The 26,032-nt window shown below is 34.9% G+C and overlaps 1 protein-coding gene across 2 annotated transcripts; it reads right to left on the bottom strand.

Moving 5' to 3' along the window:
- Window positions 1-18: 18 nt before the first annotated feature.
- On the bottom strand, window positions 19-24,540 carry LOC108050604. Of its 2 annotated transcripts, XM_017132367.2 has the most exons (6): window positions 24,473-24,540; window positions 22,401-22,591; window positions 7,426-7,593; window positions 5,083-5,258; window positions 4,661-4,942; window positions 19-1,092 (listed from the first exon to the last, which is right to left on the bottom strand). In XM_017132367.2, the coding sequence occupies exons 2-6, from the start codon at window positions 22,462-22,464 to the stop codon at window positions 514-516; spliced, it is 1,269 nt and encodes a 422-aa protein (XP_016987856.1). In that variant the 5' UTR covers window positions 22,465-22,591; window positions 24,473-24,540; the 3' UTR covers window positions 19-513. The 2 variants fall into 2 exon arrangements, with proteins under 2 accessions (XP_016987856.1, XP_016987855.1); XM_017132366.2 differs by lacking the exons at window positions 4,661-4,942; window positions 5,083-5,258; window positions 7,426-7,593; window positions 22,401-22,591; window positions 24,473-24,540 and adding an exon at window positions 1,455-1,491.
- Between the last annotated feature and the right edge of the window lie 1,492 nt (window positions 24,541-26,032).

Raw genomic sequence — 26,032 nt, 5'->3', positions numbered from 1 at the left:
TTAAAAGCTCTTGATGAATTCGTTTAAATATTTCATTTATTCAGAATAAATCATGGCACCAACAAGACGATGAAGTCTGTTAACCAGAGTGATTTTGATTATTAATTTATGTTAACAGTTTTTAATTTTACAACATTTTCAAAACGCATTTTTGCTTTTATTTCATATTATAGACATAATATTTTAATTATTAAACTCTATTATAATTTAAAGTTACATTTATTTTAGGCTTTTATCTGAGATTTTACTGTATTGTTGATTATTAAAATAAATAAAACTCCTTCTTGAAAGGATACTAAATTATATTTTATTTATTTAATTTTTGTATTTTAGCAATAAATAATGCAATCATGACCACTTAATACTCGTTCTCTGTCGAAATAAATACGATAAATTACGGTTGAAGAGAATGCCGATTTCTTTGGATCTCTCAGAGATATCCTCGATGAAGTGTTACAGACTAGGGACTTAAGATTAAAGAAAATGCCTAGACTAGATGGGGTCACACAGCCCTCACTTTGAAGGCTCCCCTAAAGAAAGCTTTTCGAACATGGGCATAGTTCTCATTTGAGATGGGTCCACAAAGACCTCAGCATCAGGATTGAGAGGAAAATCTGGATCTGCGGCAGCCAAATCGTTGACAGCTATATCGTTGGAAAGGTCCACGGGCACAAAGTTCTCCTCGATATCGATATCATTGTTCAGGTCGTTTTCAAGGTCCAGATCGTGATATTGATCTTGATCTTGGTCCTGGTCGAATTCAGCCCACTCTTCGTTAAAGGTTTCGCTCATTATGACTGGAGTTGTAGCTTCGCCATCTTCATCGTCGGAGGACTCGAGTTCTTCGCGCTCCTTCTTCACTTTTTTCTGCAAGAATTCTTTTTCCTCGTGATACTGCGCCAAATGTTCTTCATGTGCCATGTCTTTTTGTTCAGAAGCCATCATATTCTGCAGCTTATCCATGGTCGCTCTTTGTTCCTTAAAATGAGTCTCCACTATATCCTCACTGATATCTGTAGCCTCGGATTCTGAGTCTGCGGGTAAGCTGTTTGCAAGTTTTGTTGTATAACTTGTGGTTTTTGGTGTTGTGAACTGTGCATCGATTTTGTGAGTATGTGTGCGTGTGTGCGAAATAAATTGAATAAAAGTTGTAATTAATTTGTAATGATTTATAAGGGCCAATAGTAGGGGTTAGTATTTCTAAAAGTTTAACACAGCGGCATCTTGCAGATTTTCAAATAAAATACAAATTATTTTATTATTAAAGAACAGCGATAAGTTTAACATTAATATATTATACATAGGGCTTAGCCTTTTACCACTATCTTATTTTGCAATTGTTAAATGTCAAATATCAATGGTTTTTTTTTATATTGACAATTAAATTTTTAAAAAATTTCAAGGTTTTTTTTTTTTATATTTTGAACTTTGTTTGTACACCGGTAAAAACTCACAATAATTTGTAGCTCTTTATTCGTTGCCTTTGAATCTTCAACTGAGAAACTACCAAGTCAAGCTTACATTTTTATAACATTAATCTATAAGCAGAGAATGTAGTATTTCAGAATGAGAAAAAGTGATAGGCTGATTAACAGCGGCTTAACACAGAAGCGGCTCCCCAACGAGTGTGAGAAAGAGCAAACGATAGTAACAGAGCTAAGCTTACATTTACCTCTCAACAGATATTTCTCAAAAGCCCTCTTTATCTTATATGCGTGTTTCCCTCTATAGTGTCATTTCATTCATTACTTTTGCTTGTTATGCGTTGCCTCACTCATGATTCATGATTAATCAGCATTAAGCTCATGCCCTCTCACTCAGTCTCTTTTAGTGACGTTATATATACAATTCTTCTTCGTCCGATTTCGCTTTGAGCTCACTATTGTTTTCTCAGAAATTTATATTATTAATACAACTTTTTACACATTTGTTCATTTTCGTTCGTTGTGATCACTTAAGTATATTTTTTTCAAATGATTTATCACAACAGATGCATTTTAAATGGGCGTTTAAATGAGAAGAATTTAAGGCAGTGGGATGAACAGCTTACTTGGGTATGTACTATAGTTTGTATGCAAATTAACGACTGAGTCACGTTCTGTGTTTCGTAAGAATTTCTCGAGAATTCGCAGTGATTGAAAAGTGGAAATAATTTTTGTGGTTTGACGGGATGAATGGAATTTTTGGACATTTAATATTTTGTTAGTGGTTTACTGACCAAAGAACTTAAAAACCAAATAAAGCAACTGTATTTATTACCTCTAACCACAAATAACTGATTTGGCCAGGAGGTAATTCATTAAAATAATTTATATGCTTTGTTCGGACATTAATGCTAAAAACAATGTCTTTTAATAATTCTCAAATGTGCTTTAGGCTGATGATCCTGATCAGGAATATATATTCAATACATACATATGTACTTCAAATCGGAAAGAACTCTTCCGGCTGCGAACTTTTGCATGAGTACATCTGCATATGCTTTTATTTAATTGGAAATAAAAAGTTATTTGGTCAAAGTTATCAAAAGCTCAAAAATTCACAACTGTGAATTTAATGCGAAAATATTAATAAAAACCCTCAGTCGTTTGCATGTTTGCGATTATGGCACATGCTTTTTGCAAAAGCTTCAATCGTCAAATTGTTTAACACCCTTCAACAATTTTTCAATATTTCAATGCAGCTGGAAAAGGAGTTTTTGCCGTGACTCCGCCCCACCCCCTCGCATTCCCTTCCGTGTGTATTAATATTTATAACCATGAATATTAAATTCAAATAAACGCATGAGAAGCCAAGCCTCCTTACACCCGTCACCCCCCCGCCTCCAAACACAAACCACAACTTTCAATATCCGCGCGAGATGAAAAATAAAGTTGAACACACAAAAAATTAAAATGGAAATATAAAAAAACAAATCGACTGCAATTCGCAACCCGTGCGAATAGTTTTTATTTTTTTTATTCTTCTTGCTTCCGTTGTGGGGTACGAAAATGTCACCGCTGGCATTATTTAAATTTAAATTTGCGTATTTAAACGTTGACATGTCACTTACAACTTTAAAATTGTTAATAATTGCGCTTTACGCTGCATTGCAATTTTTGTATGGTCATTTATTAATTTCCCGCTGATTTATGCGGCTCGCAGAGAGCAACAAAAAATTTATCCAACCGGCACTCGTCGATTTCGCCACAATAAATTCTCATAAATACAGCCCTCTTCGCCCCCTACGCCCACCTGCCACGCCCACCGCGGAACTGCCGCCCGCCGCCCAAGACAAGGATTTATGCGAGTGGAGCGCATGACTTTTAATAAAAATTAATTTTTATTATGGCCTAAAAGTAATTAATGGACTTGCAACAAAAACGCCAAGAAAAATTGTCGCATATGATGCATGTACCGCTAAAGAATTGGTAACGTGTGTGACCAATTGCCGGGGGTGGTCTGGAAAAATTCACATATTTTATAAATGGAAAACAGTGACTTTAACCCGAAATTTAACACAGGCTTAAAATGTGATCCTGACTAAATCCCCATTCCTTATTTATTTAACTTTACCCAAGGCTTAACAGCAAAATTCTTTGAATGAACAACCTTTTCTCTGCAATTTAATATGTTGAGAAGATGAAAAATTTTGACTCATATCCGATATAAATATATGTAGCTGTTCTCTTTAAGATATATATTTAAAGAACACACTATACCGAAAACGCAGGCAATAAATTTCTCCACTCGCCATTTTTGTTATATTCATGAAATTTAAAATCTATACATATAGAGCAAGTAAAGAAATAATAAACCTAAAATAATAACTGAAAATAAATCTGTGCTCGTTAAATGAGTGCTGTCATAAAAACAAAACAATAAACTCTTAAAAATTCTCTCAGTTGAAATCCAAATTATCGTGCATTAATTTTGTCATGATTCAACTCATAATTCTATCTGTCAATTACTCTGTTCAGAAATATTTATCTCTCTCATCACATTATAGTTTTTTACTTATCTACACTTTTGCATAATATTATGTTACCTCCATTTTTTGTGTTGTGGCCACAAACTATAATTTGTTTGCATTATTAATTTAGATGCATTGCAGTGATATCAAAAAAATGGATCAAATTACTCACAAATCCAATGAACCAATATGCATTTTACATGACTGCAAAAACATTATTAAAAAGCAAGAAAAACCATCTAATTGTACAATTAAACATTTTGTCGTGTTAATAAAATATTTACGAATGTGGTTTGAACAGATTATTGGCCTGACAAATTAGAAAACTTAATTATAGAGCCCACGAAACTGAAAAGAGCGATTAAATTAAAAATAAACAGTCAATAAAAGCTTTAAAAAACAGCAGTAGTAAACCACAACCAAATCAAGTCACCAATAAGTTTTAATTTCAGTTGCATAATATTGTGTTATAATTTTTAGTATAGTAAAATAAACGCAGGCATAATATGTACAATTGCATTGCTCAGTTTTTATGGAAAACTTTATTTAAAAAAGAATAGAAATATGTATATAGGTATATTACAAGTTTTTAAGAAAGATCTCATATACAATTCGCTTTTTTATTGGTTAGTACGGCGCTTGCCAAGCATTTCCAAGTTAAATGTCTTTCAAAGAAAGAGTGTTTCTTTGTCGTAAATATGTTTATACCTTGGGCTCATCAATGTCGCGCACCTCGTTGTCCTCCGGCTGCTTCTCCAGCGGCTCGCGGCGGTCGTCCTCGACCTCCTCCTCGAACTCGCCGACCTTGGTGGACGGGGCGGAGGTGCTGGGGGCCGACGCCGGCTGGAAGTCGCCCTCGCTGGTGTGCACCCCCTGGGCCACCTCCTCGCCGCTCTCCAAAGGACGCACGTTGACCAATCGCACCTTGAACACACTGTTGCTGTCCCCGTACACCGTCTCGTTGATCTCAACCTTGTGGCCATCGACGACCTGAGGAGATAGGGATTGGTTATTACATCTTTTAAAAACAAGTTTAAAAATCTATTGTTAATGAAAAAACGTATTTTGCAGACTGAGTGGCTAAAAATACATGTCAATACAGTTTCAAGGCATTTCTTAACCCGATTTACCTTAACAGTGGAAGTGGTATTGCCATTCTTGGGGTTCAACGGAATCAAGGGTCGCAGACCAAATGCAAAGCCACTACCACTCTCATCGCTAGAATCGTCCTTAGGGGAAGCCCCATCCTCTCCAGAGTCGCTGCCAATCACAGGCCAAAGACGGGTACGCATACGTCGGAGGAGATCTATTTAAAAGCAAAAAAAAAAAAACATTGGTTAAGCAAATTACTAGATTGTGGTATTATATTAAACATTTATTACATTTATTTAATTTTTTTTATCTAAAGCTAACAATTAGAATTAAACTAAAAGCTAACGATTTTCTTAGAGCCAAAGCAGCTTAGGCCTTCAGCTCGGTGCTTAAATAGGTTTATGGATATAATATAATATATATATGCTCCATATATAAGCGACCATTAAAAGTTTGAATTTTGTATTTGCAAATATTAATACTCAAACACACGTGTGCTAATTCATGTAAAAAGTAGACGGCAGTTTCATTTTGGCTGTCCATTTAAATAAATCATTGTGATTTTTCAATAATGCTATTAACACTTACTATTTTTGTATACAAAATTTGTTTGCTTTGTTTTAGATTCCTGAATTGTTGATAGGATTAATACCAATTCAACGAACTCTAATAAGTTTAACCCAAAAAATTTAAACAGGCGCTCAAGTGAGTCTGTGGGAAACACAGCAGGTGTCCTTGGTCTAGACTGGTCCATGAAATTTTCCTTGAGTGTCTGTATCTATCCTTGAGAAAGGAGAGGCATTCCGTTGTCGTCGTTGTCTCATGCTAATGTATTTTTCAGTTTGGAAATCCCTAATCCGTAAACGCACTAAAAAGCGTTTTCTGTGTCGTCGGCGCCTCTGTCTTTTTCTTGTCTGCACTTTTGTAATCCTCAACCCCTGGCTGCAACCCCTCCTACTCCTCAATACGTCCGCCTTGCCTTAGTTCTTTGGCCTTTCTAGTCTTTTTTCTGTTCTCTTCAACCTTGTCATAAATTCTTGACCGCATTGTTTGCACGACTTTGTTTTGGCCTGGTTGCTGATTGTCGTTTGTCACCAATTCATTTGCTTGCTGCATTTTAATGCGTTTAAAAAGCTGCGTGAAATAGTTTCTGCTCGAAAAAAGTTGTTACCATATTTGAGGTGATGTTTTTATTTTTAAAAGGAAAAAAACATATTTTTTGACTTCTTTAAAATTATTTTTACAAATATTTTAAGTGGTACTTATTATTTTTTCCATGCATCTAAATATTAGATTTTTTGCGTGTTCTCTCTTTTTTGATTTTCCTATCTAAGTAGAACAAAAATAATTCGCTGACAAGAAACTTCGCAGGCCACCGCAACGTTCAACTTTCTATTTGTCTATATGCCATTTTCCACGCTTCGTTATCGTTGACCCCCTACAATCCACAACCCCCAACCCAAAAATAAGTCAACAAAGAATATAACAACTTTTATGCATATACAATGCCCAGGGCTTTGGGAAGTTTTTATCCTACCCCTCGAACGTATTAGGATAAGATTTATGAAGTTTCAGCTTCATCGTCGTCATCTGCGACGTCTTACAGTCTTAGTTAAGCAGAAATTGGCAAGAAGAGGCGCAAAACTTTTCACTTTTAATGGTCAACAGACTGGTTTGACCTACTCCACTCCACTCTCTTTTTGGCTCCCCGTAAATATAGAAATAAATACAAGAGAATAAATAAACTTTGTCTGGCTACAAGAACATAATATTTTGATAAATTGTTTTTCATTTCACTTCCATGAAATGGGGGTAGGCAGAAATAGAGATGGAAAAGTTTAAAAGTCCCCAAAGGACAGTTGGCTAATTGGCCTGACCCAAGGGATGTGCCTTTAGACCATGGCTACCAATATGGAAAAATAAACTCGAAGACTCTGTTACTCATTATTTTAATTATTATTAAAAAAAAAGGACGATTTATGGTTATTGCATTTCCTTTAAATGTTCCATATGTGGGTCTACCTTATGATTGAAAGTATAAACCAAAATTCTGTAATCAATATTCATTATGCAACATAATAACTATTAAATTTATGACACTAAAAAGCTAATCTTTAAAATATTTTGTACTTATTTAATTTGTTCAAAAACCAGAATACTCCGCTTGAGTACTCTAATATTAAGTATACGTAATGTGTACACCGTTCGATCATCGTTACGCACAATAATAATTGCATTAAATGCATTCGAGACAGGTAATTGCGTTGCATGCAGTTTTTGAGGCCACATTAAAATATTGTTTAATTAAAATATCATTAAAAATGCTTAAGCCAATTAAGCAACACATCACGCATACGCCGCATGTGACGCATTGCACTCACCATCAAAGGAGTCGAAGATGCCCAGGTTGAAGCTTGAAGGATTCGCCTGGAGGAAGGGATAACCCGAGCCCGTATCAATGACGCCGCGGAAGTTATGGAAATCCGGTTCGGGTTCAGGGCGCGAGGGCACCTTAATCACCTCCGCATCGTCCTGCGGGTCGTTGCGAGCTAAAGAGAAAAATAAAAGGAAAAGGTTGTTTCAGTGCAAATTAAACGCTGTTAGTCATCATTAAGAGCCAAATTGCCTGCGAAAATTGGATTGAATTAGCCAAATCAGCAGGGAAAGACTCCTTTTTCCTGCCTCATTAACGCTGATTACGCAGTCTTTGCTTTGCATAATTCTTCTTACATTCTTTTAGTCGAAGTTATATGATATAACAGTGCTTATTTCCCTTGACCTTTGCCTGATCTCTGACATTTTAAAGTTTAAGGCGAATAAATCACTTTGATTTTAGAATTAATTCTAGCTACTTCACAAACTGGGCCAAGGCTCTATCTGCGAGCCCCTAAATAACGAGTCCTTCGCACGGATTCAGAGCGGGAGACGTGCAGTCAGGTTGCAGGCACAGATAAATTCTCCCCTCCTCCTTTCCCGGCACTCAATCTTTTTCTCCCTCAATCTTTAGTCCAGGCATGTTGCACTTCATAAATCTCAGCAGCTGACACTGACAGCGACAACAGGCAAAACAACGCAGCACAACCATCATACAACAAGTGGCCAGAGAGCACAAATAACACAAATCAGGAAAAAGAAATGACCCTGACTATGGTGCTACCCAGCACCAAGATGTTCCTTTATTAAAAATAATCATGGTATTTTTTAACTCAAAATGTATTTTATATTTCTATGTTCTAGAACTAATTTGTCGGTCGGCAAAATGTAAATGACAAGCAAAAGTTTGATCGCTTTTATTTTTCAGGTCGGTTCGAATTTCTCACTGATTTGTGGAGCAACAAAAAATGTAAATATTTTTTGTTCAAAAAATGAACATAACTTTAAAAAAGCAAATTAGAAAACCTAACATAAAATTGAAAATAGTGACATTTCTGCTCAAACAGTTCGAAATACATTGCTGGCACTCAAAGTTTACCTCGAACAAAATCGGTCAAGACTTTTTTATTTTTGCTGACCATTCCTAATGTTACGAAGCTAATATGCCAGAAGTTTTTCCAAATGGTAACTAGCGTTCTTGATAAGATTTTTGTGCAACATTTCCCAATGGGTTAAGTTGTTTTATAAGCATTATTCTGCATAGTTGAATTCCTGCTGCTACCTCTTCCCCGAATCCAATATACCCTCTCACATTGAACCCTTCCAAACCAACTAACGACGTTAAAAATAAGTCAAGCAGAGTTGGCTCTCCTCAACTCATCTCAGGGCAGCTCAGTTCGCGTGCAGTTGGAATGAAATGTGAAATATGAAAAGCTTTATGTGCTGCGTGAAATTGCTTACGCAGAAGTCGAGCGTATGTGACCCCAAGGGGTCATGGAGGGATGTGACATGATGTCTGATTCAGGGGTGCACAAAACAAATGCACTTTTGCGGGTCCCTTTTTACGTTCGCTTTTTAAGCCGATTTATGAGAAATATACCCGACGCCCGCAATATGTTGGGGTTTTTGTGAAAAAATGTCACCACCACCCCTGTCCCCTCAACCACCCCTAAAGTCCCACAGAGCTTCAACGTAAAGTGGAGCAATTGAAGAAACAAAAACAAAGATCCAAAATATGGGCCAGAGGCGCCGGGTAAAAGGGGTAGATTGGCAGACGTGAATGTCATTTACAAGTGCCAATATTTACCTTTGGTGGTGCATATGAAAGTGGGCTACCTGCTGGCAAATATGCAGCATGGATATATTCATTGGTGTAAATGCTAAGTTATCGAATGTGAATTTACTTTAAAAAACGTTTGTTAAAGTTGTTAAACAAAGAACAATCTACCAAATATAAAAAATAGTAAAAAGTCTCACACCTTTCAGTTTACAAAATTTTTTTTAAAAACATGATTTTAAGACAGCAAATAATTATGGAAAATACTAAACTCTTTCATTCATCTCCCAAATTCCACAAGCTTAACGAAAATAAATTTATTGTTTTGATTTCAAATACATTTTTCAATCTCTTCTAGGGCAACTATTTTATATAGTAAAAGAGTTAAGACTTTTGGGATATGTTAATATAGAAAGCTTTAAATCTGAAAAACGGATGGGCGGAAAGTCTGACTGACAGGCAGAAAAACTAGATTGATTGGCTAATAATTAATAATATATATAAAACAATAAGTACATTTTATGAATACAATCTAAATAATATATAATAATTAATAATATATATAAGACAATAAGTACATTTTAGGAATAAAATCTAACCGATTTAAAATTCGTTATATTTAACTTTTCTTAACACTATAAAAGATAACCCCATCGTTTGCTTTACCAACCCCTCTTTAATTGCCTTCTTTTTTAAAGCTATTAATCATGAGAAACGTGGAGAGCACAGGAAATATGAAAACAACTAACATGGCAGATTCATTAATTTTCCAATAATTAAGCCCAGACAGGGGACTACGGCTTTTCTCCCGACTTTCCGCACTAAGCCCGCGCTGCCTCTGCTGAATTATGGAATTAATAAAGCAAGTTGGCAGATTTTTGGGAAACCAAAAGGGACTGCGGAAATTTCTGCAATGCGCTGCGCTTTTGTTCTAAACACAACGAACATTTTTGTTGCTAATTATGTAAGGTTAACAAGCGACTGGGCGTGGCACTCATATATTTTTTTGGGCCTTCCACTTTTGTTGCTTTCCTGGGAGCCAAAATAAAATCCCTGGCAATCGCTTGGCCTGCGTTTTATGGCGCTAATTGGCCAACAGGCGGCAGTGGGAGTGCCCGACTGGCTGCGTCAATTAATTAACATAATTGTACAATTTTGCATAATTTAGTAAGCAGCAATGATGATTTTGTGCACCGGACTTCTTTGCCTTGGCTCTGGGAATTTTTCATGCTCAGTGGCAGGATTTGGTTTTTTTGACAAAGTGTTTTGTGGCTGCAAATAGTATCTGAGATTAATATAACTCAATTTGTTTAGTTTATTGGTTTATAATTTTAAAGAAATTAAGAACATTTTTATTTAAATAATCTGGTTTACTTATTTGGGATTAACAATTTCTCTCTAATCTACATTTGCAAGCTTTTTATTCTAATTTCCAAATTTTTATGGAGTCCAATTTATGTACACTGCAATTCGCAACGCAATTGTTGCGCCGAAAAGGTGTATACACTTTAAAAAACCAAGTGTTGGCATTTTAATCAAGTAACTATGCTTTATTTTAATACTTTCGAAAATATTTGGTTGGTACGCATCTTATTTAGGATTTTATCATACTAAATAGTTTTTGAACTCATGTAATCCTACTTCTTTTAAGTGCACAAATGTTATTACATTTCGTAAAACAATATTTTACATTCGTGTCTGAGCCATCAACTCATGATTGAAAGACACTTTGAGAAACATGAGAATTTGTGAGAAATTAGAGTAGATATAAATGCTAAAAAGTAATTGCCAACTGCTTTGCTTGGCTGCGTAGAGTTGCTGAAAATTATTAAATGCTCCTCCAATTGGCCTTTTCGCAGCGCCCAAAATGGTAATTAAACTGCCGGTCGAATTGGGCTAGTTGGGATTCCATTGGATTCCATTGGTATCCAGGGGGATGAGTCTGAACTGGCCATCAAATTTATATTGCCGCTGTTCGGGGCAGCACAGATGAGTGGCCCCAATATGGTTTTGGCCAACATACAAAATTGCAATTCGCTTTTTGGCCATCATCGATGCATGCGTTTTCAATTACTTTGACGTTCAAATTGTTGATGAAATATGTGTAATACTCGGCTCGTTTATTGCCGAGACAAGTTTACCACTTTTTCACAATTCATTTGCCATTTTCCGGATTTCCATTCAATATTGCAAATTTAATTCACAAAAAAATGTATTTGCCGCTACTATGGTGAAACTTTTCTAATTAATAGAAACAACGGTAAATAAAATGAAAAAATACGTTTAAAATAAATAAAACTTTTCAGCTTTTACTGCAGGGCATTCTCATTAGAGTTGGCTTTCTTTCTGCCCATTCCCCTCAATTTATCCTCTCGGCCATCTATCAATTATTTTACCATTTTAGCGCTCACAAATCAATTAAACTTTTCCAGCGAATTTTTGCCTCAACTTTGTTGCTCCTTTTTGCAGTTGCATGCAATTAATGAATTTTTAATAGCCGCACTTTGGTTAATGTAAAAAGTTTTTCCCCTAATGCCAGAAGGGAAGACCGGAGGTAGGGGCTTAGGCTACTTGTTGTAATTATGATTGTAGTTGCAAAAAGTTAGTTTACTATGTAAATCTTCTGAGAATCTTTTTTTTACGCCAAGCTTCTGGCAATTATTAACAGCGAAAAGGGAACAGAAAAGGCTTAAAGAGACGTTGGTTAGAAGTGTTATTATTATCCAAGACAACCATATTTATTTAAGAGTGCAATTTTTCTTTGACTGAAAACTCCGGTGAAATTATCCTAAGTTTTTGGAGAGCTTTATATTAATAGATTTATAAACTAGTGTCTGATAATTGTAAATATTTTTGTTATTAGAGCTTGAACATTTTTAATGCCATTGCTCGAAAAGTAACTACAATAGTAAATAAATCGAACGTTTTCTTGATTTATTTCTGCTCTTTCACTTTTCCCACTGTGAGTGCTTTCGCTTTTAAAATCACCTATCTGGCATTAATCCATTAGCCTAATCCCAGCACAGATTAGAATCCAACCACCCACTTTCAGAGCGATTGCAGCTGCAGGAGAGAAGCCATCAACGCCTTTGGAAGCACCCAACCTAAACCAAATCCAAAACCAAAACCGAAACCCTGAGAAAGGCATTTCAATCACATACAAACATTTGTGCTCCCTCCGGCCGGAGTGTGTGGACAGGATGTCGGGATTCCGCCTCTTAGCCAACTCGATTGTACGCAATTTGGGTTAAAATGATTTCAAATCAGTTGATAACCACTGGCCAGAGACAGTCGGAGGCCTGTCGAAGCGAAGGCAGTGGGAATGGCCCAAGAGGGCGGGCCACGGACCAGGGAGTGGGCGTGGCATGAGTGCAGACTTGTGTCACGTTCAAGAACTCTAAACAGGAGGAAAATTAGTTTGATGCCCCTCACACACGCATATCTACGACACTTGAGGGTCTGAAGGGGGTCGTGGGGCATATGTCAACAGCAGTCGAGCCGAAAGTGAAATCAAAGCCAGCTTTTGAGCTTGCCACCCACTTTCACCCACCGCCTGCCCCAATCGAGTGAAAGTGCAGACTGAAGCTTAGTTGCTGTCATTCTCCAAGTGAAATGCCATTCAATTGACCTGCGGGATTGTGTTGGTGCGTGGGTCCTGATATTTTCCTGACACGCATTTATCGCTCACTCAAAAAAAATATTGATTACTAAAAGATATATTGGAAAACTAATGTAAAAAACATTAATTTACTAAGAAAGTATCAGAAATTAATTTAAAAACTTTAAATAATTTAAACGAACATTTTCTTAAAAAAACAATCAATAGGTTCCGGAGAATCCCAAGGAATTATTAAATTTAAAAAAATACATTAGCCACCCAAATGCAATTTTAACAGACAAATAAATATCTTTACAAGAATAAAAGCATACAACAACTTCAAAAATAAAAAGTTAATGGGCACAACAAAAAGTTTATTTAAATACTTGCATCAATCCCTTAAGTATGTATGACTAATTTCAAAGTTAGCATCGAATATTTTACTATTATTTAATTTTCTTTATTATAAAAAGCTCAAATTGGTAAGAGCTGTTTTTTAAAACGTAAACAAATATTTATATTTCCACAAAGTAAACCTCATTATTTTCCACAATTGGGTAGATCTAAAAATTTGGTTAAGTGCAAATCACACGCACATGTTATCATCCCACTCCAATCAAAGTCGGATCGACGCAAAAAAAAAGTTTAACAAATGATGGACGTGCTGAACCCCTTCGCAAAGTGCACATATCGCTTCGGTTTAGCTCTGGAAAAACGAAAACGAAATTAGTTTAACGTCTGAACCCCAAGCTAACCATACTAAGTCCGCACCCCGGCCAACCCCCTTTTCATGGGCGGCTGTCTGTCTGCTTGCTATCAATTCTAATTACAAATGTCAACAATGATTTTTCGGCCATCCCCTTGATGTGCGAGATGTGCGATGACGTTAGCTTTGAGGATGGGGGCCCGGCACCCAATCCCGCCTGATTCGAAGGGGATGAAGGGGGGGCGGTGGTGCCACTGGGTGCCTTGATTAATGTGACGCGTTGCAACAACAGCTGGGGCCACACAGGGGTCTCGTTTCACGGTTGCCTCCATTCTATTGCCCACTCTTTGGTTCGAGTACACTCAAAGAGTACTTTTTTAAAATTATACATTACTCGATGGAAAAAGGTTTCAGAAAACAAACAATCCGAATGGATACCTTGTAACTGTCTTAATAATATCCAGGTTTCAAAAAATAAAACAAAAATGGTTAAACTAAAAAAAAAAATTGTAAATCATTAAAAATATATGTGGCTTTAAAAAATAATAATAATAATAATAATTTAAATATAATTATTAAGTTTAACGATTTTAACTAACTACTTTGTCAAATAAATAATAAGCAATCTATATTCAAGGTTTTAATTTAACATAAATGTTTAAGTAGTGACGAAACGTTAAGTGATTAAAATGTTAAAATCCTTCGAGCATTTTTGTATCATGAGCCTTTATTGTGAATCGCAGCACATTTGTATTAATATTTCATTCAAAATTTAAAAGTATTGAAATCATATTGATTTTAAAATCCTTTTTTTTAGTAATTGTCTTTTGACTTTGTTTTTTAAGTGCATGTGTCAGAGTGTGGCGGATGCGCTGCCTAATAGAGGATGCGGTGCAGTTCTAGTTATCTGCATGGTTATTTCCCTCTGTCTACAATTGATTGGCAGTCGCGTTGAGTGGCGACTCCATATGAGGCTGTGATAAGTTGGGGAACAGCCAGAAGAATGGGTTGTGACAGATTCGAGTTATATGGCTTCAATGTTTGATAGCCATTGGGGAAATGGGTGGACGGGGGATGTTAATGACTTGAGCAGAGATAACAAATGCGATTTAGTGGATAGCTCAATGCTGAATTACGAAACAAATTGAAAGGATTACATTAAAGGGTGCACTTATAGTTAGACAGACGAACAAGCGACGGTTACAAATATTTTCCATTGTTTATAATAAGAAGGGTAACTATGCTTTTAAATATATATAAATATGTATATATATTTTTCTCATAATTTAATTGTGATGTACTTACAAAATCAATAACAACTAAAGACCACTTTTAAAGACCATACTCATGATTTTTTGTAATCAACATCCTCGCCCTCTTTTTTCCACAATACAACTTCATTAACCAAACAAACAAATAACTTGATGAGTGAATCTTTCAACAACCCCATTTCAGTTGCCCCATAATCAGAATGCAATAAAATCAAGATTTGCATGACAAACCAATTTTTACGTACCCACAGATGGCAATAAGAAAGTGGGGAAGGAACCGCAAACCAAAACAAAACGAAATAAATATAAAATCAAATTTAATTCAATTAATTTTGGGTCGCTAGGTCAGGCTGTAACTCCCACTCTTCCAGTTTCTGCCCCACCTCCGACTTATCCTACAAGTCAAGTCAGGTGCTGCGTTCATTTTTCATTTCTCCCTCCACTTCATTTGCATTTTGGCCAAACAAAAACAAAACGCGAGTTGAGCCTAAACTAAACAGGAAAAAAACACCTTGGATGTAACTGTGAGGAGTACACGGAGAAAAAAATTTAAAAATATCAATTTTAATTTTAATTAAAATTTAAAAGAAAAGTTACTTATTTTAATGTTAGGACTTTTTATAAATATCAAACAAACAATGCTTTCGGATAAATTTTAATTTTCAAAATTAACACATTTTTTGACATTTTTTAGGCAATAATAATACATGTACCAATAAATGTAGACAATGAAAGTTTGATGAAAAAGTAATTTTATTATTTATTATCTACTAATTTTATAAATGTAGAGTTATTATTTACTTAAATTTCAATCTGAAAGTTATGTAATTCATAAGTTTTAGGTTTATTTACTTGTTAACTTAATTTACAATTATTAAAGGTAGTTATTTATAATCTTTAGATATTAACTATTTTATCAGAATTTAAAATGTGTAGATTTTTTCTCCGTGAAATCTATCTTTCTCGCTCTCTCCACCGGGAAATCTCTCCCTTTTGCCAAATGTGACAATCGTGTCACGTACTCAATGTTCTGGAAGATTGAACGTTACGTTTGTCGCGTTTAAAATGAGTTTTTTCATCTGAATTTGATTTTGATTGTTTGGTCCCGGACACGAAGCGCCCCGCCCCTTTCCGCCCCACCCCAACTCCTTTGGAATTGGATGTTGTCATATCGTCGCCACATGCAACAAATTATTCTGCAAAGCAGCAAAAATGAAATTGCCAAAAAGTAAAATTGTTTAATTTTAGGCTTTCCCCTCCATTGTCTGCCTCAGCCTTCATTATTTCTGTTGGATCAAGAATCATTTTTGCCGCCGTGTACGTGCAGAAAATTTGTAAAGAATGAAAAAGCGTTCAGGTTTGATTTTTGGGCTTGATTTGTAAATGGTTTTGCCTCCATGGAGCGGGGAAATGGGAGGGGAGAGTGGCAGGTGCTGCAATTGTTAATGATTTGTGTGTCTGAGTCTGTCCTAAATGAGTGTGAGCCTCGTTTTGAAGGCTTTCACTTTAAATCTGGCATCGAATTGCAGTCGTTAAAGCGAAACACTGGGCTACAAAATGATTGTGTGTTTGAGGGTGTGTCTTTATTTTCCAATAACTAAAATATTATAAGAATATTATAATACCCCAAACTATGAAGCCTTAAACCGTTTTTTAAATAAGACATAGTTTTGTGACCTAAAACTAAATTTAAATTTAAAAAACATAAATAAATCAAACTTATTTCTGTGCAAATATATAACAAACTATTTTAAAAACAATATATATTACTATAATGATCTAAAAATATTCCTCAAAAACTATAAATATTACTATAAAACTATTAAATCTTTTGCGGTTTAACGCTGCGTATTCTTAGAATTCGAAAAACACCTTCCCTTGGACCAAAATCGTTTGAGCTATTCAATAATTATTTTAGTTAATGTCCCCATATATTCATAAAACTAGTCAAAAACTTAAGTTGGTAAGTGTTATGTATTCTGGGAATTCCATGACGGCCTTTCAATTAAGTCTAGATATGCTCAAATAAATCGCAAAATCTCTCTACACACGCCTCAATTTGGCTGCCTTCCAAATGATTCCTCGGTTTCTTGGGCTTTGCCAGATATGCAAAATTTTCATAAATGCCAAAGCCAGCAAGGCTTGTGGGTGAGGCCCTGAACATGATTTACGATTACTAAACTACTTAATGTTAATCAATTGTGCAAAAGACTTATGACGATGATGGCCAGATAATTGCAGCAGACACTTTGTGCAATCATTGCAAATGTTGCATGGTGACAATGTCGCATGCAAATACAAATCAATTCAAAAAGGGAGATGGAGCTAAATATGGATAAGAAGGAACGGGGGAAATGGGAGTTGGATTTCGCAAATTTTTGGTTGGCTGCAAAAACCGCAAATTGCTATTAACGAAAATCTAATCATAACCGGAAATTAATTTGACAGGAATCTCATTAAATTTACGCCGTACCAGTAGGACATATGGCAACAGCTGCTGGGGGGTCCGGGAATCCGATCCCATTTCCATTTTCAATCCACAGCCCTCTTTCAGCCCATTCAATCCTAATTCGCCATCCGCAAATCCCCTTTTGGCAAATCGTTTAAAGCTGCATTGCGTTGACATTGCAACTGCCAGCTGAGTATTTGAGTAATGTACGGGATTTCATTATAATATACAATTATACTGTGCGTTTTAATGTTTACACGTTTGTTAAAGTCGTGTATTGCAAGTCAGTTTTGGTTTAAGTAGCACTAACACTATTATTTACATATACTATCTAAATATTACTTCATCCATATGTCAAAATTTATTATTTATACTATTTTACTGAAATGTTGTTTCCAATTTTAAAAGTAACATAAAAATTAAAGTTATTTTAGTTAAAAATATTATTATTTCAACAAATAGGTTAAACACTGAAAAAACAACCAAATAAAATTAATTTAATTTTTTTTAGTATCATCCAAAGTGTATCGAACATTAAAAAATGTTAAAATATCTTTGCACGAAATACCTTAAACTTTACAATACTTAACACTCCCCCTTTATATTTTGTTTGATAAAAATATAACAGCCGTGATTAAAAATATTCAATCGAAGAACAATTTTAACCCACAATTGGATTTATCTAAAACAATCAGAGCAATTAAAAAATAATAAGCTGATAATTTTTTGATTCTGATTCGCACTCTAAAAAACAATATATATGGATATCTGACTCTTAAGAATATTCCTCCAGAATGATAATTATGCCTTCTTTTTGGCTACTCCGATTCCATTTCGCATAACCGTCTTTGTGAGATTGCTCCCTGTTAATTCCCCAGTTTGTGCTGACTATGAGCAACTGCCTCTGCCGTCGACTGCCTTCTGTAATTTATTTCTGATTTTGGGTTTGCGCCATGCGTGGCTGAGCATTAGAGGCGCTTGCACATTTTGCCAGCACATAAATTAACATAAAGAGGCGGCAAACTGAGAGGTGGGAGAGGGCGTGGCGGAGTGGGCTGGGTGACGACGGAGGGGGTGACCCTCCGGGGAGGACTTGCAGCGATTACGTGACATTGAACCAGAGCCAAAGTGGCTGATTCTGATGGTTTGGCTGCTGTTGCAGTAGTTCTCAATCACAGACTACGGGAGTTTGAGTCACCGTCTAATTGGACAGGGGCGGCGAAGAGGGGGAACTTAATCCCTCCGTGACATCTGACAATTGCAATTCAGCCGGAGATCCAAAGCGAGTCCAGAGTCTACAAATACCGCCGGCCTATTGTCTCACGGGTTATTGTTAGCATTTCATTGTTGATTAGGCAAATACTATATAGAAAACTGTTTAGTTAAGCTTTTAGTTTATTTTTGCAGCTGCTGATGACTCATTGATCGTTAAGAGAGATCTCATTATTGGCATCTCACTTATCCACTCAGATGCGAGAAAAATTGCGAATGTTTATTAATCTATTATTTAAAAAACGTATATTAAAACGTATTTTAACATATATAATGACATAAAGGGGAACCCTCGATATTGATTTCGGTTTAAAACTTATTTTATATTGTTTAATATTATATTATATAGAAATGGGTGCCTGTGTCAAACTGAGGCTATACATGTTAATCAAACTCTTTATCGAACAGTAATTTTCGTTTAAATGTTTTTAAAATGAAAACCTTATAATTAACCTTATGATTTTTAATATTTATTTAACCGGCTTATTGTAACCATTGATTATAGCTCCAGCTTTAAAGTTTTACTAACACCCAGAAAAACACATATTCTAACATCCAATTCTCATCTACTTTTTTCCCTCTTTAGATCGCAGTCGCGTTACAACGACAAAGTTTTTGTATAGGTTTCCATTGAAAGTGATTAATCATTTCCCTGCAAGTGAAACAGTTGTTATTATAAAAAAGCAACAATTCGAAACACTAGGTAACCTGTCGTGTAAAATTGTCAGATTTTTCGAAAGAAAGATATTGTCATCTAAAATAAATTTTAAGGTCTACAAAATTGACAAAATAAATTATTCAAACATTTCTTTTTTAAATTTATTGTATTATTGTAAATCGTTCGACTAAAAAAAAATAACGAAGTAGTGAATGAAAAACATAGTTGAAGCGTAATCCAAAAATACCACAAAATGACAAGTTGCTTACTTAATTTTCTCTGAATGAACAAGTATGTGTAGAAAAAGAAAGAGGGCAAGGCCGAGACAAAAACTCTATAAAATAATCAACCAATTAAAGTTTGCAGATCAAATTCCAAAAAAACAATTTCATTTAATTTGAATGAGCTGCTGTTGCTCGGCGGCCTTTTGTTTTTATTTAATTTTCAATTCGAATGTACAAAGCTCACATTGTTTTCTTTCTTTTCCCTTAACTCACCGCAAAAGTCCAAAACTCCAAGGCAACAAACCAGAGTCAAGTTAAGTCATTTTAAATTAAATTACCAAGCTTCGGAATTTTATTTATTTAACAGAAGTGTTTTGTATTTAAACGATTTGTTCGTTTAATTGACTTTGATTTGAAAGCTTTAATTTAATAAGCCTTGTCTGACGATGGTATTAAATAAATTCTAGAGTGGATTAAAATCTGTGGTGAAGACTAAAAACATTTAAAATACATTTTTGTGATCAGAATTTGGTTTACTTTAATTGAAGTTTTAATTAAATGATGACCACAAAATGAAATAAAGCATAAGCCAGATGCAACTTTTCTGTTTAGAAATATTATTAATAACGTAAAGTATTAACGGCTGTATAACGTCCTTGAATTAAACCCCAATTAATTGCCGCTTCTCAGTTTTGTCAACAATTTACTATAACGAGCTTAGACCCAATAAATGAACTCTAAATATTTCCACTTGGTCACAATTGCCACTGATTTAGGCCGGCAATAAAATGCTAATTATCTGGCTATTCATTAGAGAAATAACCAAAATATTTATAAGGGAAAATTAACTTCAATTTGCACAAATAAATATCTCTCTAAATTAAACAAATTGCAACAACAACCAACTATGTAACAATATAATAATTTACAAATAATTTTCATAATTGTTTTCAGTTTTATTACTCCACGCATAGTTCCACATACGGACAGCAATAAAAAAATAACAAAAAGTGATTTATGTCAACATGCAGTTGCAATTTGTTCTGGCCAGAGAAAGACATTCCCTGGAAAAAGGCCTTAAACGCGAATTATGGCCATAATTAACCCAATTCTGTTGGCCATGAGACACTGGCATGATCCGTTCCCATAAAAGCAAAATTAAGAAAAAAGGAAAAGAAAACAAACAGTGTAGAATGCTCAAGAATTTCTCTTGCAATCAGGCCGAGAAATGGAATGAATTTAAAGACAGATCTTGGGTGCATAATATTCACATGTGAGTTCGTTCAACTGATTGAAATTGGTGAAAGCTGCAACAGGCACACTTGCCAAATAATACCTATTATTTTAAGAAGCCAGAGGAAATACATTAGCACTAAGTATGTAAACATCATCTATTTTATGGCTTATAAATAAGAGATAAAAAGCCAGTTGGATCTAGTATTTCCACATTTCCAGCATTGTATTTTTATGTTAATTTATTTAATCTGACTGAGAGCAATGGAATATTTCTGTGAGATAATTTTGAATATAATTATCTAATTGGAAATCAATCACTTGCATTTGAGAATATTTTTTTCGAATTTTTTTAAATAACCAAATATATTTCAACAAAAATCTACTTACGGAATAGGGGCAACAACAATTTCCATACATTTATGAATAATAAATACTCCCCTTACTAAGAATTGGCAAACCTGTCGACATGTTTTCTCGTCAATTTAGCAAAACTTTCACTATAATTTGAAGCACTCATTGCAACGATAAGTCGGAAGCAACCTTTGCTGAAAAATGGAGATTTACGAGTGTTGCATAAAATTTTCATATTCCTTGCAAATGATTTGGACTGCAGCGAATTTGACAATTTCAAGTGGCTGTGGCAGCTTCCAACCCACGGCCACGCCCACTTCCACTAGCCGCCCATCATCTGCAATTCACTGGCAGCTTCTTCAGCAATTTATGCATTCAAGTGGCAGCCAAAGGCAGCGAACAGCAAACGCTGATGATGACAATAAGGACGCAGCTCCCCGAATCTCAATCTCTGATGCTGCGCCGCGCATCCGAGAGCCTCAGATATTTTGCCATTTGTAGTCACTTGTGTATCTGTAAGATGCATTTGGCTGATTGTCAAGTGTCTCGCTTTGTTATCAGGAGATGCCATCATTATCCGGCAAAGAGAATCGTCTTTAAACTTTAAAATGCCTTGGAATCGGGTTAAATATCTTTTGAAATTATATAAAATAAATTGACTGAGCAAGTTAGAAACTTTTGTTGTTAAAAAATTATGGTTAATATTCAAAAAGATAAAAATATTACCTAAAACAATTCGAAATACCTAAGGGAATAGTTTTTTGAATGAAAGAAATTAGCTTTGGGTTTAGTTCGTTGTTTTTTTATAATTCAAAGGTAATACAACAAAAAACATTCGTAAATATTAATTGAAAACATTGAGATTGTAAAAAGGGCAACATAAGAGTTTCAAAATATTTATATTAATTATTGATATCAAATTTAATTATTTGCGTTGTTGGCATTTGCACGGAAGTGCTTTTTCAGATTCTACCAGAATGTACCAGAACACTAAGAAATAAAAAGTGTGCTCTCTGGGAATTTTTATTTCTTATCAATTTTCTTTGTTAATAATGTCAAAAGGTTGTCGCCGCTTTCATATAACCTATTATTATAACATAGTATATTATTGTGGACAGCCAAGTTTGTGAGTGAGAATTAAAAATCTGAAACGATGATTCCATCGATTTACACACCGGTCAGATGGCGTTTATAAAATGTAAATCATTAAGCTTTGAAAAAGTTAATTCATTTCACATTTTGATTAAAATTTGTTGTAATATTGTTTATAGTTAATTACCTTATTTATCTAATTGTATGTTAATGTTTAGGCTTACAAAGTGCGATCCTTACCGGTTTTCTGACTGGTTGGGACTTTGTTTTTACTTAAAATAAATGCTAATTTATGGGGTGCACCAAAACTGGATTTTTACAACAGGTTGGCTAAAGGGCTAAAACTCACCTGGCAATGCAAAGCATCCGCTGACGGCCAACACGGTCACCAATACACCGAGCCACAGCTTCATTTTTATTTCGTATTTCTTTTTTCACGCACTTTAAGCTTGTCTTTGATCTTTGTCAATACTTTTGCTTATTTAGGGTTTCAAGTTTTTTAAACGTGGATGTACACCGGCAACCAGATTCGATTTTGTTCTGTGTGGAAAGACAAACAATCGTCAAATGCGCTTAAATAATTTGAGGAAGCGGCAAATAAACGGCAAGCGAGTGAGTGAGTAGCCGAGTGAGTGAACAACTGACCGCTCTCTCACTCTCCCTCTCACTCAATTAGTCGCTGGGTTTATAAATATTCTAAATGGGCAGCCAAGTGTTGTGGGAAGAACGTTTTACTGTGCCGGCCGACTGGGGCAATATTCGGGGACACCACTGTACTGGTTGCAGTATGAGTAATACTCTGAATTTCTAGGTCTGTTTTCAGTTTCATCTTAATAAATCAAAAAAATTGTATTTGTGCCTTTTCTTTTTGTAAGGACAGCTAAGAATAATGTATTTTTAAGTATTCGCTTTATTTTTTAAACAAACAAAAGAAGTCAGCAATACTTTTTTAAAAAGAAATTAATCTTAAGCTCATCAAAAAGAACCAACAAATTAGAGAGTCCAAATGATTAAATTTCCCCAAAAAGTTAAATTCAAAAAATGATAGAAAATTTATCAAAAGACATTGTTTTTAAAACAAACATCGGTAGTTAAAACCATTATTTAAACAATAATAATCTTAATGAGTTTTGCGCTAGTAAAATTTAAATTAACTACTTATTGTATAAATCAGCAAAATATAAAATAAACAAAATACGCCATTAAACTTAAGAAGGTCTTAAAAAAGAAAATAATAAATTATAACTTATAAATATTCAACGTTGATTAAAAAATGTTTTTTGTTGTTTTATATGATTTTGAAATTTAAATTCTTTTCAGTGGTAAGGGTATTTCGCCGACTTTGTGCCTGCCTGAAATTTAGTGGTGTGTTTTCAATTTACTTAATCAGTTTTTGTCTATGCTTCGTTAACTGCACGCGGGCTCTCTATTCCTCTATATTTTTATTTGAGTTTTTAGCCGTGTCCCTGTCACAGTTGCTGAATGTTTTTCTATTCTACGTTGTATTTGCCATTCGTATTTAATTCCACTTCGATTTTTCATTGACTGGAATTATGTCAATTTGACGACTGCTTAAATCACTTGCTAAACGAGCTTGGCTTAGAGTTCAAGGTTGTTGTTTTGCCTTAAATGGAAACTCATTTGCTTATTTTCCAATAGGAAATTCTATAGAACAAAGTAACAATAGTTCGTATTCATGTAAGAAAACAGAGCTGAAGATTAAACGGATTGGCGATTCTCTATAATTAACTGTTTATGATAAAGTGCTTCTTGTTAATTCCCTAGATAATTTAGTCACGCCTTGATTGAGCCGAGTTCAATCACGACTTGGCTTACGTTAGGGCCAAAGATCGGTGTTTTATTGAAAATCGTTATAGGATGTTCGATTATGAATGATCTTATTTGACATTTATTATACAATAATCTAGCTGCAGTCCTTCATTAAAAATCCGATTAATCAACATGTTATTGTAAATATAAGAAGCTCGGAATAAAATTACATACATACATACATACATATGTAGTTTTAAAGCTAGACATTCAATTTAACAATTAAATTTTTACTGTACTTTTTGTAGCGTTGAAACAAAATTTTACTAAAATATCTTTTTCAAGGTCGTACAAATTGACCACTATAAACTTTTAAAAGCATTTTTATTGCCTGATTAAAATGGAAAGCATTTGTTTATGCCGGGCGCAGCATAAAAGTTAGAGTAAGTAAATATTTCGCAAGCAATTGGGTGAAAAAATCAGGGGGTGCAAATTATTGCGCAGACAGCCTAAACAAGCTTCGAATTGTTTGTTTGTAAACATTTTTGTCGGCGTCGAAGCGGAAATCGCTTACGCACACTGTTTTATACACATTCACACACCGACACCCGCGAATTTGCATAAATTTTGTTGTTGTCACCGGTGCCGTACAGTTATTTCTGTAGGTCGTTTAAAATGCTCGATCGGTACAGAACGCGCGATCTTCGCCGTGCGTTGGCTTTAACGAAATATTTCGGACTAAACGGTTGCGTACGAATTTGGCTTCATTTATACCAGAGCACGCCGCTCAGACAAAGAAGAGCGATTGTGTTGGGAGACTGAGAAACGGCGAGCGATGGGGGAACTGGAATTCTTGAAGAAGGGTCTTGGGAGCTACCAACAGTTTCAAGCTTACTATCATAACAAAGGTTTAGTTTGAAAACCTAAGGGATATTTTAGAACAATTATAAATACAAAAATGATCAACAAAAATAAAATAAAATAAACAACAGTTCAATATTTCAATATGGTAAAAATGCTATTGATTCTCACACTGATGCACAAAAACCTGTTTTGATGAATAAAATGTTTATTTATTTACATACAATATGCAATCAGATTTTATTAAGAGTGTTTAATCGTTTTATTAAGGGGGGTATGGTCCATTTTCATGAATTTTTTTACGCAATACGGTTAATGTCAGATCAATTATTTTATAACCATATTAAAGTACAACATTTAAACTACGTTTTCACAAATTTTCATAAAAAAAAGCTCCGTAGGCGCCTCCAAGAAAGAAAGGTTTTGCGGTGAACAGCAGAACTCGTTACTGGATCATCAGAAAAAACCAAACAAAAATTGTTAATTTGTTAATATGTTGCTAGAGGTAACTACGTTGAGTTTTTTTTTCAAGTCAAAAACGTGATTTTAGCCTAAAAATTCGATATATTTGTTATTATGAAATGAAAAATAATAAGTAAAAACAAGAAAGGAAAGCTAACTTCGGGCGGAGCCGAAGTTGATATACCCTTGCAGAATACTCTGAAAATTATATTCTCCAAAATTATTCATATGATGCATTCTTAATACTCATCAAAAATCCCAACTTCCTAACTTTAAAAACACCAAAGTTATGGCATTTCCAATCGTTCAGTTATATGGCAGCTATAGGATATAGTAGGCCGATCCTTATGAAATTTAATAGGTAGGATTGATTGGCTAAAAATAAAACCCATAGAAAATCCCAACTTCCTAACTTAACAAACACCAAAGTTATGGCATTTCCGATCGTTCAGTTATATGGCAGCTATAAGATATAGTCGGCCGATTCTCATGAAATTCGGTAGGTCAGATTGATTGGCCAAAAATAAAACCTATAGAAAATCTCAACTTCCTAACTTTACAAACACCAAAGTTATGGCATTTCCGATCGTTCAGTTATATGACAGCTATAGGATATAGTCGTCCGATCCCGGCCGTTCCGACTTATATACTGCGTGCAAAGGAAAGAAGGGTGTGTGCAAAGTTTCAGTTCGATATCTTTAAAACTGAGAGACTAGTTCGCGTAGAAACAGACAGACGGACAGACAGACGGACAGACAGACGGACAGACAGACGGACAGACGGACAGACGGACAGACGGACAGACGGACAGACGGACAGACGGACAGACGGACATGGCTATATCAACTCAGGAGGTGATCCTGATCAAGAATATATATACTTTATAGG

This window comes from Drosophila rhopaloa, unplaced genomic scaffold (assembly GCF_018152115.1).
Source record: "Drosophila rhopaloa isolate 14029-0021.01 unplaced genomic scaffold, ASM1815211v1 contig_2, whole genome shotgun sequence".
Classification (NCBI taxonomy): domain Eukaryota; kingdom Metazoa; phylum Arthropoda; class Insecta; order Diptera; family Drosophilidae; genus Drosophila; species Drosophila rhopaloa.
This window is presented reverse-complemented; position numbering and strand designations above follow the sequence as displayed.

Excerpts from the sequence above, each read along its gene's own strand:
- LOC108050604 (XM_017132367.2), bottom strand. The coding sequence starts at position 22,464 with ATGAAGCTGTGGCTCGGTGTATTGGTGACCGTGTTGGCCGTCAGCGGA. Across the intron at positions 5,259-7,425 it reads CATCTTCGACTCCTTTGATG|ATCTCCTCCGACGTATGCGT; the intron begins GTGAGTGCAATG and ends GCTTTTAAATAG. Across the intron at positions 4,943-5,082 it reads ATACCACTTCCACTGTTAAG|GTCGTCGATGGCCACAAGGT; the intron begins GTAAATCGGGTT and ends CTATCTCCTCAG.